This window comes from Astyanax mexicanus, chromosome 22 (genome assembly GCF_023375975.1).
Source record: "Astyanax mexicanus isolate ESR-SI-001 chromosome 22, AstMex3_surface, whole genome shotgun sequence".
In the NCBI taxonomy this organism is placed as follows: Eukaryota; Metazoa; Chordata; class Actinopteri; order Characiformes; family Acestrorhamphidae; genus Astyanax; species Astyanax mexicanus.
The window spans coordinates 17,159,946-17,178,792 of record NC_064429.1 but is presented as its reverse complement, the minus strand read 5'-3'; the positions used below and the strand labels follow the sequence as shown (position 1 = coordinate 17,178,792).

At 39.1% G+C, this 18,847-nt stretch overlaps 2 protein-coding genes across 3 annotated transcripts in view; one reads left to right on the top strand and one right to left on the bottom strand.

Moving 5' to 3' along the window:
• Positions 1 to 18,847, bottom strand: part of LOC125786735 (cyclin-dependent kinase 5 activator 1-like) — an 832,135-nt gene that overhangs the window by 292,037 nt on the left and 521,251 nt on the right. The window lies entirely within an intron of this gene.
• The window catches only part of fras1 (Fraser extracellular matrix complex subunit 1), a 248,149-nt gene that overhangs the window by 225,060 nt on the left and 4,242 nt on the right, over positions 1 to 18,847 (top strand). For both annotated transcript variants that reach the window (XM_022664877.2, XM_022664876.2), the window contains 20 exons: positions 478 to 646; positions 2,114 to 2,360; positions 3,769 to 4,113; positions 4,585 to 4,745; positions 4,828 to 4,975; positions 5,114 to 5,319; positions 6,118 to 6,274; positions 6,455 to 6,655; positions 6,776 to 6,963; positions 7,520 to 7,795; positions 9,084 to 9,316; positions 9,453 to 9,613; positions 10,836 to 11,050; positions 13,155 to 13,305; positions 13,953 to 14,060; positions 15,140 to 15,299; positions 15,398 to 15,514; positions 15,670 to 15,836; positions 16,234 to 16,439; positions 17,225 to 17,371. In XM_022664877.2, the coding sequence (XP_022520598.2) occupies positions 478 to 646; positions 2,114 to 2,360; positions 3,769 to 4,113; positions 4,585 to 4,745; positions 4,828 to 4,975; positions 5,114 to 5,319; positions 6,118 to 6,274; positions 6,455 to 6,655; positions 6,776 to 6,963; positions 7,520 to 7,795; positions 9,084 to 9,316; positions 9,453 to 9,613; positions 10,836 to 11,050; positions 13,155 to 13,305; positions 13,953 to 14,060; positions 15,140 to 15,299; positions 15,398 to 15,514; positions 15,670 to 15,836; positions 16,234 to 16,439; positions 17,225 to 17,371 (3,763 nt within the window). The remainder of the gene's footprint in view (positions 1 to 477; positions 647 to 2,113; positions 2,361 to 3,768; positions 4,114 to 4,584; positions 4,746 to 4,827; positions 4,976 to 5,113; positions 5,320 to 6,117; positions 6,275 to 6,454; positions 6,656 to 6,775; positions 6,964 to 7,519; positions 7,796 to 9,083; positions 9,317 to 9,452; positions 9,614 to 10,835; positions 11,051 to 13,154; positions 13,306 to 13,952; positions 14,061 to 15,139; positions 15,300 to 15,397; positions 15,515 to 15,669; positions 15,837 to 16,233; positions 16,440 to 17,224; positions 17,372 to 18,847) is intronic.

Sequence of the window (18,847 nt, the reverse complement as noted above, 5' to 3'; positions counted from 1 at the left end):
CAAGCAGTTCAGCTTGGTTTTATGTCTTGTGATCATCCATCTTCCTCTTGATTATATTCCAGAGGTTTTGGTAAAATCTAAATCTAATCTAATAAAAAATGACTAAAGAAACTAATCATTTTTGTTATTTCAGCCATTTCTCATTTCCTGCAAATAAATGCTCTAAATGACAATATTTTTTAAATGTTGTTCGTAGTTTATAGAATAAAACATCAATGTTCATTTTGCTCAAACATAAACCTATAAATAGCAAAATCAGAGAAACTGATTCAGAAAATAAAGTGGAGCTGTATATGGTAAACGTTTTTATATCTGAAAATAAGTACACTGTAGAGTACTAAGACACATTTTCTGCAATGATACTTTCCCTTCATTAATTACACAACAGATGGAAATGAACAGATATGAGCATGAACAAGACTTACAGGATGTCTTTTGCCTGTGTTATTAATAATGTGTGATTGGTTGTGTGTGCAGTTATAATGTGAGTGAGAAGGCAGGCACTGTGGCGGTTACAGTGAAGAGAACGGGGAATCTGAACCAGTATGCCATCGTTCTGTGCCGAACAGAGCAGGGAACGGCCACATCCACCTCCAATGTGGGCTCTCGTCCAGGACAGCATGACTACGTGGAGCATGCTGGACAGGTACTGTAGAACAGCAGTGGAATATTGTACTGTGTTAATATTCCCCCTATTAATATTCTCACTGTGGGATTACAGTACCAGTTAAAAGTTTGGACACACCTTTTTTTTTCATTTAGTATTTTTATTCTGTGTATTTTTTCCCTACATTGTAAATAAGTATTAATACTGAAGTGATCCAGATTATGAAGGAACACTTAATGAATCATGTATTAACTTAAAAGCGTTAAACAAACCAAAATACTCTGTGAAGCATTTGGAGCATTTGCTCTTATCTGGGATGCTGTTAACTTGTGGTTTCTGAGGCTGGTAACTCTGATGAACTTATCCTGCACAACAAAGATAACTCTCTTTGCTTTATAAAACTGCTCTTTCTTTCCTTGGGCAGTCCTGATGAGAGCCAGTTTCATGTAGCATTTATGTACTTTTTAACTGAAACATTTCAATGATATTTTCAAGACTTTTCCATGCCTTCAAGAGAAATTTTCATCAAACCAAAATTCAGCTAAAACTATAATCTTAATTGATTAAAGTAGGCCTAAAATTAATCTGACAAACAATTTTTAATAGTACGGTACAATGTGTGTCAGAGCTCCGTTGTGTAGGGCTAAATTTCTAAACAAACTCTGAGCTGATGTATTTGTTAGGTCAAAATAGATTTTTACAGTCGATTAACTGAAACATTTTCTAAAACTGAGTATTTTTATTTTTCCAAAACGTATCCAGGTTTGGAAATTGCTATTTTCAGATTCCATGACTTTTTCAAGTTTTTCTTGGCGGTACGAACCCAGTTTTTTGGAGGATACTTTTAAAGTTCTCAAAATTGTAGGAATTGAGCTTCATTGTTTCTTAAAGTATTTTTTTCTTTACTTAGTTGAGTAGTTCTTGCTTCTCATACTATGGATTAGAATATTACTCAAATAGAGCTATTATTCACTGTATACCAACTCTACCTCTTCACAACTTTACAACTGATGCTCTCAAACACATTAAGAGGCAAGAAATTCAAGTAATTAACTCTTAATAAGTTCAGCACAGCTGTTAACTGAAAGCCTGAATTCCAGGTGACTCTACATTATAAAAAAGCCAACTGAGAAAATGCAGCCAAGATGTGTAGAGCTGTCATCTTAGCAAGAGATGCTACTTTCTTATTTTTAGAATCTAAAATATAACACATATTGTGTTTTGTTAAAAACATTTTGTTAACTAAATATTTTATATGTTTTTCTTCATAGTTTTGATGACTTTAGTATTAATCTACAGTGCAGAACCTTTTTTATTATAATGAAAAACCACTAAATGTAAGGTGTATCAAAACTTTTGACTGGTACTATATATGGGGGTCTAAGTGGTGTGTTTATTAGCTTGGCTGTATATAAAGGTAGAGCTTTAAGTTTGACCAGATTTTCAAAGTTTTTAAAGTTTTAGACTGGAATAAAGATGGAGATTTGTTCTGCACTGATTCTGTAGGTTCAGTTTGATGAGCGAGAGGACACCAAGGTGTGCACCATCGTGATCAATGATGACCATGTGTTCGAGAACATCGAGAGTTTCACCGTGGAGCTCAGTATGCCCGTGTATGCTCTCCTGGGACAAGTGATCCGCGCCAAGGTCAACATCAATGACACAGAGGATGAGCCCACACTGCAGTTTGACAAGAAAACTTATCATGTCAATGAGAGCACTGGATTCATCTTCGCTCCCATCGAGAGAAAAGGTTCGTGTTAATAAAAATAAATTAAAAAATTAAAAAAAGATGTCCATAAGCCAGGGACACATTTTAGATGGTAATTCCCTCAATGAAAACATGTACTGCTTTGTGCTTCAAGCCAAAAACAAAAGGCCCAGCTCTGTCATGATAAGTTTTTTTTTCAGTACACTTCTCTGATGGCAGTATAAATGCAGAAAATAGCAATATATGCAATACATGTCTTTAAAAGGTTATCTGTTCCAGTCACATCCATGCATTTTTTGTAAGACAGTGCAAAACCACATGCTCCACAAATTAAAAAGGCATGGCTGCAGAAGAAGAGTTCATAGGTAGTGGACTGACCTGTCCCCAATAAAGAGTGTTTGGAGAATTTTAAAATTCAGATTTACATTTTAAATAAGACAAAATAACTCCAGAAACACTTAATCACTTGGCTTCCTTTGTCTCAAAAAGTACTTAAAATTTTGTAAGAAGGAATGGCAACATTACAAATTGGTTAATGCATTATTGTGCCAACTTTTTTTAAATGTTTCGATAAGCTTCTGCAATGTCACAAGATTTAAGTGTTGCAATAATTTTCTGACTGCTGCACAAAGCCTTTGCCAGTACATCCCAAAGATTCTCAATGAGGTTAAGGTCTGAACCTTAATCTCGACCTGACCAACTGCAGCAACCCCACATCATTTACTTTGTTAAAGGAGAACTCCAGTGTAAAATTGATTTTGGTGTAGTAAAACATGATAAAGAGCGCTAACTTTTGTTGAATAGACCACCTCCACTCTCTCGCAGGTTTCTGAGATCCAGTACTTTTTTTTTTTACAGTTTGTCCAAACATGCTTTAGAATGTATGATATGGGGCGTATTTTGCCCCTGAAGATAAATGGCCTTTTACACCTTCATCCAGGCTCAAAGTAGCTCCACACCTCATTGGTAGAATCTGGAGATTCTGGCAGCTGCCGGAGATTAGATCACGGAGATTGTAAACTTTGATTTTTAAATAAATAAAAGTGGAGCTTCTTTGAGACTGGGTAACGGTGTTAAAAGCGATTTATCTGCAGGGGAAAAATATCCCCCATATTATCGATTCTAAAGCATGTTTGGACAAACTGCAAAATTGCTGGATCTCAGAAAGCTGTGGGAGAATGGAGGTGGGCTATTCAACAAATGTTGGTACTATAACATGTTTTACTCCACCCAAAGTTAATTTTACACCACAGTTATCCTTTAAATCCAGGTGGTAAATGTTTTATTTGGTCAGGCATTGTAAATGAATTTACGAAATTTAGTTGACAAGACAATTGGGTTTATTCTCTTTAATGAAATAAACCATCAAAAACATGATGCTCAACTGACCTACAGATTTTTTTTAACACAATAAAAAATTTGAGTCTTATTTCTCTCTTGTGTTTCTCAGGGGATACCAGCAGCACTGTGTCGGCTCTGTGCTACACCGTCCCCCGGTCAGCGCGGGGCAGCAGCCTCTACGCCCTGGAGTCCGGCTCTGACTACAAGAGCCGAGGCATGAGCGGAGAGAACCGGGTGATTTTGGGGCCGGGGGTCAGCATGTCCACCTGCGACGTTAAGCTGATCGATGACAGCGAGTACGAGCTGTCTGAGGAGTTTGAGCTGGTGCTGTCTGACGCTTCGGATAACGCTCGAATGGGAGATGTAACAGTGGCCAAAATCATCATCGACGGACCAAACGATGCCTCCACCGTGTTCCTCGGGAATGGGTCCTTCACCTTCAGTGAGGATGCAGGTCTGTGTTGGATTTTAAAAGATGACATTCAGTATACCTTAATACACTTTTCTGAGTTTGTACATGATAGAGAAGGTCTGTATTAAAAGGTAGTAATGATCGGCTCTGAGTGGTTCAGCAGGCTAATTGCTGCCACTATGATCAGGAGATCACCAGTTTGAATCCTGTTTATGTAGCTTGCCGTCAGCTGCCAGAGCCCTGAGAGAGCACAATTAGCTTTGCTCTCACTGGGTGGGTAGATGGTGCCCTTTCAACACATCACTCCAAAGGGTGATGTAGATCAGCACAAGGCTGCGTCTGTGAGCTGATGTATCAGAACTGAGTTGCTGCGCTTTCGTCCGAGGAGGAAGCATGTGCTAGTCTTCACCCTCCTGGTGTTGGGGCATCACTAGTGATGACAGGAGTCATAATGAGTGGGTTGGGTAATTGACCGTGTAAATTAATGTTTCTTTTGATCTCATGGTTCTACAGGTACCATTGAGATCCCGGTGTTGCGGCAGGGAAGTGACCTCTCCTCTGTGACCTCAGTTTGGTGTGCCACTCGCCCTGCTGACCAGGACTCAGCCACTCCCGGAGTGGACTACATCCCCAGCTCCAAGAAAGTCGAGTTCAGGCCTGGAAAGACTGAAGAGGTATGATGTAAACTTTATTTTTTTTTTTTTTCATTTGCCCCTTAAAATAAATGGACTAAAACAGTGTCTTCTTCTTCTCTAGACTTGCAGTCTGACCATAATGGATGACATCCAGAACCCCACCATTGAAGGAAAGGAGTCCTTCATTGTCTTCCTCAGCTCTCCTAACGGCGCTGTTCTCACTGAACCTCATGAAGCTTCCGTTTACATCACTGACACCACCCAAGACAGTATGTGCTGTTCTCAGCCATTTAGATTTTTCTTTGTTTTATATATGAGCATTCTCCAGTTCATCAGCATTGTGAAAGTTCTCCTGAAAAAAAAAACCCCTAAATTTATGCAACTGTGCTTCTTTCTCCTTTCTGTAGTTCCCAGCATGCAGTTTGAGAAGGTGGCGTATACGGTAAAGGAGAAGGATGGAGCTCTGCACATCCCCATCATCAGGACGGGTGATCTCACCTACAAATCCTCCGTTCGCTGTTTCACCCGCACCATGTCCGCCATGGTGATGGACGACTTTGAGGAGAGGAGGAACGCAGATGTCTCTCGTGTCGTCTTCCTCAAAGGAGAAAAGGTGCTGATATTAGTTATCATTACTATTTATCTTGTGAGAACAACCTGTGGCATATTTGGCACATAGTATTTCTAGGTTACTGCACCTAAATTGTTGACCACTGCATCTTGAGTTGGGCAATAAAATGGGTTTTAAACAAAATTTTAATTACATCATAGTTTACATCTTTTTTTTTGTATTAAATCCCCTGTATAGAATCTGTTAAAACTATATAGTAAAATGTAGTAGCCTATTTTATTCATTTATTTGTATTATATGTACCCTTGTGAGATATATGTACATTTATTCATTTTTATACTCAGTAGTCTCACTAACAGTTTTTTTGACTAGCCCCCAGCACCCCTAAAAAAAGTCTGAGAAACCCTAAAAATAAAAGCATAAAATTGAGTTTTTGTTTGACTTTTTTTAAACAGAAGTTGGTCTCTGATAAGCTAAAATGTTCAAATTTATTTTTAAGATTTTTAACAGAAATGCAAAATGTGCTGTACAGTCATATTAATAAAATTGTTGTCAGCGCACCCTTTTTATCCTGTGTTTTTTGGTACGTGGCTTTAGAAACAGCCAATCAAATCCTGTTAATGAGTGCATATTAATGACTCTCTAGCACTGTTTTTTGTTCATTAACAAGCTACTAAATGTGTTACTTCTGTACTATTTGGTCTCACTAAACCTGCCAGTGCATTTCATGTGTTGGGAGACTGTATATTTTGAGAATAATGAAAATATTATAATGTTTTTCTCCATTGCATTTAGTCCATAGTGTAAATCAGCCACTTTTTTCTTGTCTTCTTTTTTTAGGTGAAGAACTGCACAGTCTACGTTAACGATGACTCCGTCTTTGAGCCTGAAGAGGAGTTCCAGGTACATTTGGGCACACCACAGGGAGATCACTGGAGCGGAGCCATGATTGGAGTCAATGACATTGTCACTGTGACCATTACTAATGATGAGGATGGTAAGGATTTTGAGAGCAGTCAGTACATAGATTTTTAATACCAGGCATCCTGTTTGGATGAAGTGTTATATTCAATTACTTAACTTCGATGTTGATGGCAGGTATTTGATTTAGAAACAGTGCACCATTAGTGCATTCTCTCAGATATTCTACAGTTCCATCATCTCCATCATTTCACAGCTCCTACCATTGAGTTCGAACAGTCCTCTTACCAAGTGCGGGAGCCCTCTGGTCCGGATGGCATCGAGGTTCTGAACATCAAAGTCATCCGTAAAGGAGATCTAGATCGCACCTCCAAGATCCGCTGCAGCACCAGGGACGGATCAGCTCAGTCTGGAGTGGACTACAATCCCAAAAGTCGAGTCCTCAAGTTCACACCTGGTTAGTCAAATGTTCACAATCATTATTATAGTACATCCTTCACAATCCTTGATTGTAATTGGATTTTTAAATTTAAATGAATACTGACTGACTAAAGAATATCTTATGCTTGCTTCATAGGCGTGGACCACATTCTCTTTAAGGTCGAAATCCTGTCCAATGAGGAGCGAGAGTGGCACGAGTCTTTCTCATTGGTCCTCGGCCCTGATGACCCGGTGGAAGCTGTGCTTGGAGAAGTTACAATGGCGACAGTTACTATCCTGGACCAAGAAGCTGCGGGAAGCCTCATCCTTCCTGCTCCTCCCATTGTAAGTGCTGCTCTGCTTTAGCATTATATACAGCTCTGGAAAAATAAATAAGAGACCACTTAAAAATGAAGCGTTCCTTTGATTTTATCAAATTGAAAACCTTTGAAATATAATCAAGAGGAAGATGGATAATCAGAAGCCATTAAACCAAGCTGAACTGCTTGAAATTTTGCACCAGGAGTAGCATTATAAAGTTATCCAAAAACAGTGTGTAAGACTGGTGGAGGAGAACATGCCAAGACACATGAAAACTGATTAAAAACAGGGTTATTCCACCAAATATTGATTTCTGAACTCTTAAACAGTTATGAATATGAACTTGTTTTTTTTATGTGCATTATTTGAGGTCTGAAAGCTCGGCATCTTTTTTGTCATTTCAGCCATTTCTCATTTTCTGCAAATGACAATATTTTTATTTGGAATTTGGGAGAAAGTTTGTTTCCAGAGCTATACAATACCAACTTAAATTGCTGCAACTAAATTATTTTCTTAGTAAACTGTGTGATAACTGTTACATTTCAAATATCACAGATGACGTTGTTTAATCTCATTGCAGGTGGTGTCACTCTCAGACTACGACTACGTCCAGGAGGTCACGAAGGAAGGCAGTAAGAAGTCTCCATCTCCAGGCTATCCTCTGGTCTGTGTGACTCCTTGTGACCCTCATTACCCAAAGTCCTCCATAATGAGGGAGCGCTGTGAGGAGGCCGGCATCAACCAGACCTCCATCCACTTCAGCTGGGAGGTGGCAGCCCCCACAGACACCAGTGGAGCCCGCTCTCCCTTTGAGACGGTTACGGACAACACACCTTACACCACCGTCAATCACATGGTTAGTTTCTTACTATTAAATTTACTTTTTTACTTACTCTTTACAACAAGCATCTTTAAAAAATCGTACACTTATCTATTGTAATATATATTTTTGTTTTATTTTCTTACACTGCAGGTACTGTTACTGTACATTCCATAGCTAGTATTGATCCTCAACACTGTAGAACCTAGGGCTAGTATTTTATGTTTACTGATCAGATTTTTGTGGGTTCAATACCATGCTGCTCATTATCCTGATTACTCCCTCTCCACTGCACTGTGAAACATGGTGGTGGCAGCATCATACTGTGGGGATGCTTTTCTTCAGCAGGGACAGGGAAGTTGGTTAAAGTTAATAGAAAGATGGATGGAGTTAAATACAGGACAATCCTGGAAGAACACCTGGTGAAGGCTGTAAAAGACTTTTGAAACTGGGCAGGAGATTCACCTTCCAGCAAGACAATGACCTAAACCTAAACATAAAGCAAGAGCTACAGTGGAATGGCTTAGATCAAAGAAAGAATATTCATGTGTTAGAATGACCCAATCAAAGTTCTGACCTAAATCACATTGAGTTTTTGTGGCAAGACATGAAAACTGCTGTTTACAGATGCCCTCCATCCAACCTGGCTGAGCTTGAGCTGTTTTATCAAGAAGAATGAGCAAAAATCTCAGTCACTAGATGCTCAAAGCTGGTAAAAAAATAAGACCACTTAAATTTTTTTTTCTTTGATTTTACCAAATTAAAAACCTCTGGAATATAATCAAGAGGAAGATGGATGATCACAAGCCATCAAACCAAACTGAACTGCTTGATTTTTTGCACCAGGAGTTGCATAAAGTTATCCAAAAGCAGTGTGTAAGACTGGTGAAGGAGAACATGCCAAGATGCATGAGAAAACTGTGATTAAAAACCAGGGTTATTCCACCAAATATTGATTTCTGAACTCTTAAAACTTTATGAATATGAAATGTTTTCTTTGTATTATTTGAGGTCTAAAAGCTCTAAATGACGATATTATTATTATTTATTTATTTTGGAATTTGGGGGAAGTTTGTCTGTAGAATAAAACAACAATGTTTATTTTACTCAAACATCTACCTATAAATAGCAAAATCAGAGAAACTGATTCAGAAACTGAAGTGGTCTCTTGTTTTTTTTCCCCAGAGCTGTATAAATATATACATATATATATATATATATATATATATATATATAAAATTGCAAACCAATGTGCAGTCTCTCATAATGAGCATCAGCTATCTATGTAATTATTGTTATTTATTAAAACTAATTTGCTACACAGGTTCTGGACAGTATCTACTTCAGCCGGCGGTTCCATGTGCGCTGTGTGGCTCAGGCCCGGGATAAGGCAGGGCACCTGGGTACCCCATTAAGAAGCAACATCGCCACCATCGGCACTGAGGGCTCCATATGCCACACCCCGGTGACCACCGGCACTGCCCGTGGATTTCAGGCCCAGTCGTTTATTGCCACACTCAAATACCTTGATGTCAAACACAAAGAGCATCCCAACAGGTGAGTAGCAGTAGTACACCTTATAACACATTATAGATTATGCAGAAAAAAAGCTTAATGCTGCAAAATGCATAAAAAATGTAAAATTGTAAAAGCTTAGCTTGACTATTAAAAGTGTATATGATTTGTCCTGTAGGATCCACATCTCAGTTCAGATTCCTCATCAGGATGGCATGCTTCCACTGGTGTCAACTATGCCCCTGCACAACCTGCACTTCCTGCTGTCAGAGTCCATTTACCGGCAGCAGCACATCTGCTCAAATCTGGTCACCCTAAGAGACCTAAAGGGCATTTCTGGTGAGTAGTGAGCGGCCAATGCTTATATGAAATTTGAAATCGTACAAGGCAAGGTGCGTCGCAATGTTCATTGCTATCTTGCACCGCACCAACAGTCTATATTTACGCTGATGGGCGTGGTGGTCTGGAAGGGAAGTGTATTCAGTTACATTTCTGGTGTATTGCTATCTTAGCAACGAAAAACCAGGTGCGTCACTGACTAATTTGAGCCTTGATAAAAGTCAACAGTCTGTTTATTGCCCGTACACTCCTGGTTGTGACATACACACACAAGGACACGCAGCAATGCAAAATATATATTTTACATCAACAGTGAAGAGAATATAATATATAATAACATTGCTGTTCCCTTATATGACCTGCTCATGCACCTTTACAGCTTGAATGAGTAGGTCAGTTTCCTCTGCCGAGATATAGAGAAACGCTGCACCGTTAAAATAGCAATCCATCAAAATCAGAGCACAATTGGCCTCGCTCTCCCTGGGTGGCGGTGCCAGGGGCATGTGCTAGTCTTCACCCTCCTGGTGTTGGAGAATTACTAATGATAGTGGAAGTCCTAATGAGTGGGTTGGGTAATTGGCTGTACAAATCGGGAGAAAATGGAATAAAATTAAAACAAAACAAAGTGTGATTGGTTTGTTTTACATTACGGCCAAAACACACCCATGATTATTTAAAGAGATTATAGAGAATACTACATGTCTTTTGCGCATTTTGAGCCGCACAAGTCATAACCCATCATTGCAATACCAAACACGCATCTAAATCAAGTCCCTAAATCAAGCTGCAAAGAAAACAAATTCATATTCATAAAGTATTAAGAGCTGCGATGGGTTGGCGGCCTGTCCAGGGTGTATCCTGCCTTCCGCCCGATGCCTGCTGGGATAGGCTCCAGCCCACCCCCCCAACCACCCCCCCAACCCCCCCCCCCCACCCCCCCCCCCCCCCGCGACCCTTCACGGACAAAGCGGTTGACAATGAGATGAAAGTATTAAGAGGTCAGAAATCAATATTTGGTGGAATAACCCTCCTTTTTAATCACTGTTTTCATGCATCTTGGCATGCTCTCCTTCACCAGTCTTACACACTGCTTTTGGATAACTTTATGCCACTCCTGGTGCAACAATTCAAGCAGTTCAGCTTGGTTTGATGGCTTCGTCTCTCTTTTTTTCCAGAGCTGTATATAAGGCTTTAATACATAGTATTTTCTCCTCTTTTATAGAATCTGGCTTCCTAGATGATCTATCCTACGACAGCATATCCCTGGGCCCGGGATACGATCGCCCCTATCAGTTCAACCCCAACGTTCGGGAGGCCAGAACCATCCAGCTGTACAAACACCTCAACCTGAAGAGCTGCATCTGGACCTTTGATGCCTACTACGATATGACCGAGCTCATTGATGTCTGCGGGGGATCGGTCACTGCTGACTTCCAGGTTAGACCTGTTTCTGTATATTAATACTCATAATGTGCATGTGTTTATATGTGTGCTCTAGATTTAAAAGATAGTGCAGTGCACGCAGCTCAAGATTACATAACGTGTCTTCCCCTACTGCTTTGTGGGTTACTTTTTTTTTTAAGTAAGACTGTGTCATACAGTGTCAGAAATTACATAAGCAGCTCTATCGGAGGCATCAGCGTGGCTTATCAACAACTCAACATGGTTCGATTATTCCCTGAGCTATTCCTTTGAAATGCAATTCCTGTTAAAAATAGATCTTGACTGAAAAAAAGGCTAATGGTGTCACTGACAATTGCCAGCGGAGTTCAAGTTCTGTTATTTGTTACAATAAAAAAAATACAGGTCTTAGCTTGTCAGCTGTTGTTGGGTTAAAGAGACACTAAAACCTAAACCATATTTTAGTTTTTTTGAAGTAATGAAACACACCAGTACAGCTTCAAAATTTGATAAACCTTTTCTAACCTTTAATAAACGCTTTTATTGCTGTAATTTTCACCTCTGCAGCGCCCTCTTAGGTTCAACTGTGCTATAGGCGTGGAGTGTATGATGTGATACTAACAATATGCATATCAGACAATCAATAATCAATAATCCCGCCCACACTGCTGATGTCCAATCATCTGCGTCTCACCGCTATCAGAGGCACACTGCTGCTGCTGCAGCAGCTCAGCCAATCAGCTGTCCCTCCTGCCCCACCTCTAAACCCATACATCACCCCGGGTCTCTCCCAAACTAGTCATCCATTTTTATTATTATTATTTTTTTTGCCTTTTTCAAATTTGATGGTGGAGTCAGCTACAACCAGGCGGTTTAGTGCCCCTTTGCGAAGTAAACTGAATTTTTCACTTTAAAGCAATATTATGCAGCATTTTATCTTAAAATAACCTCTTCATACCAAAATTCATGCTGATACTCCACTGACTGTAACAGTGAGAATGCCGGCTCTGTCAAAGCCACTCTAGGTTTGAACACTGCGTCTGCACTGCGTAACTTTGGTGGAGCTGCACGAGTCCTTTCACAAGGATGGTGTAACACTGAGTAACCTTGCAGTCATATTTATGTACAGTACCAGTCAATCGTTTGGACTCACCTGCTTATTCAGTGTTTTTCCTTGTTTCTTTATTTAATTTATTTTTAACATTAGAGTAGATTAATATTAAATAAATTAAAACAATTTTGGAACACATATGGAATAAGTAGTAAACAAACAAAAAAGCTGGAGCTTTACAGCATGAAGGAAAAGCAGAAAATTATTCAGGGTTCGTATGGTCATGAAACTATAAATTTAATATAAATTTAATATAAATGAAAATATAAATTTTCAGGCCTGAATAAGTTTTAGAAAAATAAAAATGCCCAGAACATTTTTGAAAAGTTGAGAGGTATGGTCTACGATTCTTTGTGTTTCAGTTTATCGATAGAGAAAGTCTATTTTGAGCTACAAAATGTGTCAGCTCAGAGTTAACTACACAATAGAGCTCTCAGTATCTGACATGATTTTATTATTATTGAAGATTGTTTTAACATTTGTATTAGATTCATTTTATACCTACTATGTTATATAATTTTTACTTAAGTATAGTTTTAGTTTTGGTTTTCGAATGGTCATGAAAATATCTTGAAAATGTATTGGTTAAAATGTATATGAACCCTGTTATTGTTCAGCACCTCCAGAAACTCCTGCAAGACACTGAGAAAACTATTTCAGGTGACTCTCCCTCATGAAGACACCGAGATTAAAGTACCAAGAGTGTACAGATATGTCCTTCTGTTTACAGAATAATTCAACATGTGTTCCTGTATAGCTTTAATATAGTCTTCAATATTAAATTTACAATGTAGAAAATCATAAAAGAGAAGAAAACACATTGAATTGAGAAGAGGTGTGTCCAAACTTTTGACTGGTACTGTATGATTCTGTAATATTACTCTACTTTGGCAGTCTAAATGAATTCATATGTGTGTATCTCTCAGCTTTTCCACAAATGCATGTGTATAGATGTCTAAAACAGCTGTCTTAACAAGTAGCAATATGGTAAATTCAATTCAACACATGATGTGTGTTTTATTGTTGCAGGTCAGAGACTCAGCACAGTCCTTCCTGACTGTGCAGGTGCCTTTATATGTGTCGTACATCTATGTGACAGCCCCTCGTGGCTGGGCCTCGCTCGAGCACCACACAGAGATGGAGTTCTCCTTCTTCTACGACACTGTACTGTGGAGGACGGGTATGTGCAATACAGTAAACACACACACTCACTCACATGCATTTTCTGCTCTTTTTAACATGTAAGCATCCACGTAGTGCATAACACAGCCTATAGCCCTATTCAGACGGGATTAGTTTCTCAATGGGAAGTCTGTAAAAAAAAATCACTCTTCTACTCCATGATAAAACTCTTGAGTGTGGACTGCAATTGAAAAAACAGTTGGACCACTAAGTTTTTCAGCTTTCTCTGTCATATGACATAGAGTTCAGTAGCTCCTCCATTTCCACTCGCTGTTGTGTTTACTTGGATCTCCGTAGAAACACACGCCCAAAGTGTAATTATGGTGTGTGGCAGTGAACAAATAGCTATTTTATTAAATTTGAGGTGACGAAACTCCAGATTTTAGTCCAGATGGGACTAAAATTACCGGAGGACCACTGAGTTTAGTGTAAAACAGCAGGTAATTAGCCTGTAATTTTCTCAGAGGACGACTGAGAAAAACACATACGTGGTCGTTCCAGACGAGAATAAAATCACATAGGACCCCCATAAAAGAGAAAATACCCCAGAACCCCAGGACTTATGAGTCCACCAAAAATCTAGACAGAATTTAGTTAGTATACTGATGGAAGGTGATTAATTCTGTTCTCGTATGTTCTTTGCAGGTATCCAGACAGACAGTGTGCTGTCAGCCAGACTTCAGATCATCCGTATCTTCATCAGGGAAGATGGACGGCTTGTGATTGAGTTTAAGACGCACGCTAAGTTCAGAGGTACTTTCCTCATTATCTTGTTTGTCATTTGTAAAAGTGAATTCATTTTGGTATATAATAGTTATTTTTTATGTATTCAATAATTAGTCAACACAGACACAATGTCAGTAATTATGAACCAAATGATAATGTGTTTCCATACAGTTAATTGTCAAATTACATTATTATATTAATTTAATATATTAAATAATTTAATGTAATGTAAAATGTAACAAATATTTATGATATAAAATAAAAATACTAATACTTACCTATTATTGTTTTTATATAATCAGAATTTGTATTATACAATCTTACAGTAATTATATAGCATAATATTACATTGAATAACAATTATTGTATAGGAGCAAAAATCTGTATAATAAAAAAGGATGTGGGTGCTTGACACTAAAATGCAAATGAATTTCATATAGAGTTGAACACAAGTCTACTTAAAGCAGCATATACTATTTCTTGCTCATTGGCTCCCACTAGGCTTCATATATTTAATACTTTGAGCCATTTCTAAAGGACATGCTTTACACATGCCTTTCTGGACAAGCTGAGAGATACAGAACAATAACTGAAAATGAAAAAGCATCTCATACAATAGTAATACAGGCTTTTATGTAAAAATGACTAAGCATTACACAGCATTAGGTAGTATTAGCTGCATTTTTCGTCCTTTTACAGCTTTTAAGATTTTAAGAGTGTTATTTTATGATACAAATGCTACATAATACTGCTTTGAATAAAGCTTTATAATGTTCCGCAAATGAAAGATTGTAATCCACTAAAGCAACACTAGGCATTGTCTAGCCCTTTGTTTATATGTTTATTTGCACCAAGTAAGACAAATTTACTTACAAATGGTGCTTAAAATGTTACAATCGTGGCAGCAAATTGAGAGAAACACAAGACGTCACAGTAAATTTGCTTTAACAAATAATAATCAATAGATTAGTCAGTTATATAACTAAGTCAGTTAGTATTTTAAATGCATCCTCTTTTTTGGCCTAGTTTCATCTGGCTCATGATGTTACGTTGCTGCTCTGTGCTCATGTTCTACCAGTCCAACCCTCACCTCCTGTGTTCTGCAGGTCAGTTTGTTCCCAATCATCACACTCTTCCTGGGCACAAGTCCCACTTGATGGCCCCGGACCACCTGGGGGGGATTGACTTTGACCTGCAGCTGGTGTGGAGCGCACAGACCTTTGACTCCCCCTACCAGCTGTGGAGGGCCACCAGCTCCTACAGCAGGTAATCACTGCAGGTCCAGTTCAAATTATGTCATGCAGGTGTGTGTGTCCAGCTGATGCTGATGGTGATGCTGAGTATGTATTTATCTTGTGTTCTAGAAAAGACTATTCTGGAGAGTACACAGTGTTCCTGATCCCCTGCACAGTGCAGCCCACTCAGCCATGGATCGATCCTGGAGACAAGCCCCTCTCCTGCACAGCCCACGCCCCGGAAAAGTAGGTTAAATTCCTCGTTTCATGGGGTATTCATAGTCATTTATCATTATGTATAATTATGTAATACAGCCAGGACTATTTCAACTTAAGCACGTGGATTCAAAGTGATAAAGTGGTGGTGTAGCTTTGCATAATTTTTTTTTTGTGGCCCACAGATTCCTGGTGCCCATTGCGTTCCAGCAAACGAATCGCCCTGTTCCTGTGGTCTACTCCCTCAATACCGAGTTCCAGCTCTGCAACAATGAGAAGGTCTTCATGATGGACCCCGCCACTGCAGATATGTCCATGGCTGAGATGGACTACAAAGGAGCTTTCTCAATGGGTAACAGCATCTTTTTTATTTTAGGAGGAGCAAAAATGGCTAATCTTACTAATTTCTGAGGGATTTTTTACCGTTAAACATGGGGGTGGATGCATCATGCTTTGGGATGTGTTGTAGCCAGAAAAACAGGGAACATCTCAACTGCTTTAGGAACAATGTATGGAAGCAGACATCACACCCTATGTGTAAAAAAGCTGAAACTGAAAAGAAAAATGGCTTCTGCACATTTTAGTGATTTCCCTACTCCAGATCTAGACCTGATTCAAGTAATCAGCTCATTAAAAAGCTCATATAGTGTTATAGGGTTGTGTAAAAGTAGGGAATCTTGCAGAAACCTTTGTGTGCCTCTTTATATAGCTATAAATGTACATGCTTTTTTTTTGTCTTTGTTATGTAGGTCAGACATTGTATGGCCGGGTGTTGTGGAACCCAGATCAGAACCTGAACTCAGCCTACAAGCTGCAGCTGGAGAAGGTGTATCTGTGTACGGGAAGGGACGGCTACGTGCCCTTCTTTGACCCAACAGGCACCTTGTACAATGAGGGACCTCAATATGGCTGCATTCAACCCAACAAGCACCTCAAACACCGCTTCCTGCTGCTGGTAAGTTCCTACAATATCTATATAATATAAGCTATTGTAGTGGACAATGAACCAAGTACTACGAGATACCAAAAAAAGAAAAGAGTTGAGTGGCATTGGTACTGTGCAGTGTAAAATATATATATTACTGCTGGATTAGGATGAAAAGTATACAGTCACTGTATACTGTACTTTTCGCACTGTAAGGCGCACCGTATTATAATTCGCATTGTCAATGAACGTCTATTTTCTGGTCTATTTTCATAAATAAATAAGACGCACCAGATTATAAGCCTGGGTGATATTAACTAGCGGTTCGTCCAATGTAGCTTGTTTTAACACTGTAAACACGCAGACTAACTGAACAGCTAAAGAGCTAGTGCTTACTGCGGTTAGCAGGCAATGCTAATGCTGCTCCAGCAGTGCTAGCTGGGGTTAACAGCAGGCTACAGGCTGATTATACTCACCTCTGAACGACTAAAGAGCTAGTGCTTAGCACGGTTAGCGGGTAATGCTAATGCTGCTCCAGCAGTGCTAGCCAGGGTTAGCAGCAGGCTACAGGCCGATAATACTCACCTCTGAATAGGGAAATAGCGGTTAGCGGCTAATGCTACTAAACTGAAACTCTAGTAAAATTTATATATAAGGCTTATTAATTTTTGGGGGAATTAAAAGATTTTAAGTGCGCCTCATAGAGTGAAAAATACGTTAGTCTGTTTTAATTAATTAATAAGCCACAGCTCAATAATGTTCAATTAATAAGCCACAGCTCAATCAGCATCAAATTTCTAAACTCTCTTCTACAGGATCGGAAGCAACCAGACGTGTGCGATCACTACTTCCATGATGTTCCGTTCGAAGCCAGCTTTGCCTCAGACATCCCCGACCTGCAGTCCATGACTTCCATGCCCGGTGTGGACGGCTTCACCATGAAGGTGGATGCCCTCTATAAGGTCAGTGAGTAGAACAAAGAGGTCAAACTATTAATGGTTTCCCTGGTGTTATGTTTCCATAGTGACGAGTGCCAGTGTGACAGCTTTCAGAACCTGCCCTTCAGGCGCTCGCTTCAGTCTGCTTGTCTAAAACATGAAGCCAGACTGACTCTTCTCCATGCCTGCAGGGAACTTGGCCACATTTCTGTCGTTTGTTTTCTAAAGAACTTGTGTGTTTCTCTGATAAACCCAGAGCTCGTCAACAGCAAACACAGATCAGACCAGTTATAAGCTAGTTTACCTTGGTTTGATTGATGGGAATCACTTTAATCATTTCATAGTTTATCATTACACAGCTTTTATTTAATATAAATAGAGTGGATTGCAACTTTAAAAATTTTTCTCCTTACAACCACAAGCCAAAATGTATTCGATTGAGATTTTGAATTAAAGACCAACACAAAGTGGAAATGATTTTTAAAATTTGAACCAAATAAAAATCTGAAAAGCATTCAGTCCCTTTAACTCTAAAACCCATATCAGTTGCCACAAATCTGGCTTTAATGGATGAGTGGCAATAAGAGAACACTAGCAAACATGTGAAAGAAGGTGCTGTGGTCAGATGAGACTTTTTGGCTCAGAAAAAGAAACACTGATAACATTACCTAATAACCCTGAACACACCATCCCCACTGTGAAACATGGTGGTGATAGCAACATGCTATATAGATGCTTTTCTTCAGTAGGGACAGGGAAGCTGGTTAGAGTTAATGGAAAGATGGATGGAGCTAATCACAGGGAAATCCTAAAAGAAGACCTGTTGGAGGCTGTGAAAGCTGATAGCACCCTGGGTTACTGGAACACTCAGGGTTCCTCAGTGTAGTGCTGTTGGGCAGGATTTACTAGCATTAAGAGCTGCTAACTGCTGCTAGCGCTGCTGCTAGCATTGCTGCTAACTGCACTGTTAAAATATTTGAAATCTAAGATTACTCTAAATAAGCAAAAGCTTTTTACTAACCCAAATAAACAGTTTTGCGCTGAATTAGAAGGGAAACATGGTGACACCCTTGTTCCTTACTGTTGTAGCTTAAAATGCACCTTATAATCCGGTGCGCCTATATACAGCTGTGGAAAGAATTAAGAGACCATTTTAGTTTCTGAATCAGTTTCTCTGATTTTGCTATTCATAGCTATAATGTTTGAGTAAAATAAACATTGTTGTATTTGTCTATAAACTACGGACAACGTTTCTCCCAAATTATAAATAAAATATTGTCATTTAGAGCATTTATATTTGCAGAAAATGAGAAATGGCTTAAATAACGAAAAAGATCTCAAATAAAGCAAAGAAAACAAGTTCATATTGTTGATTTCATAAAGTTTTAAGAGTTTAGGAATCGATATTTGGTGGAATAACTCTGGTTTTTAATCACAGTTTTCTCGTGCATTTTGGCATGTCCTCCTCCACCAGTCTTACACACTGCTTTTGGATAATTT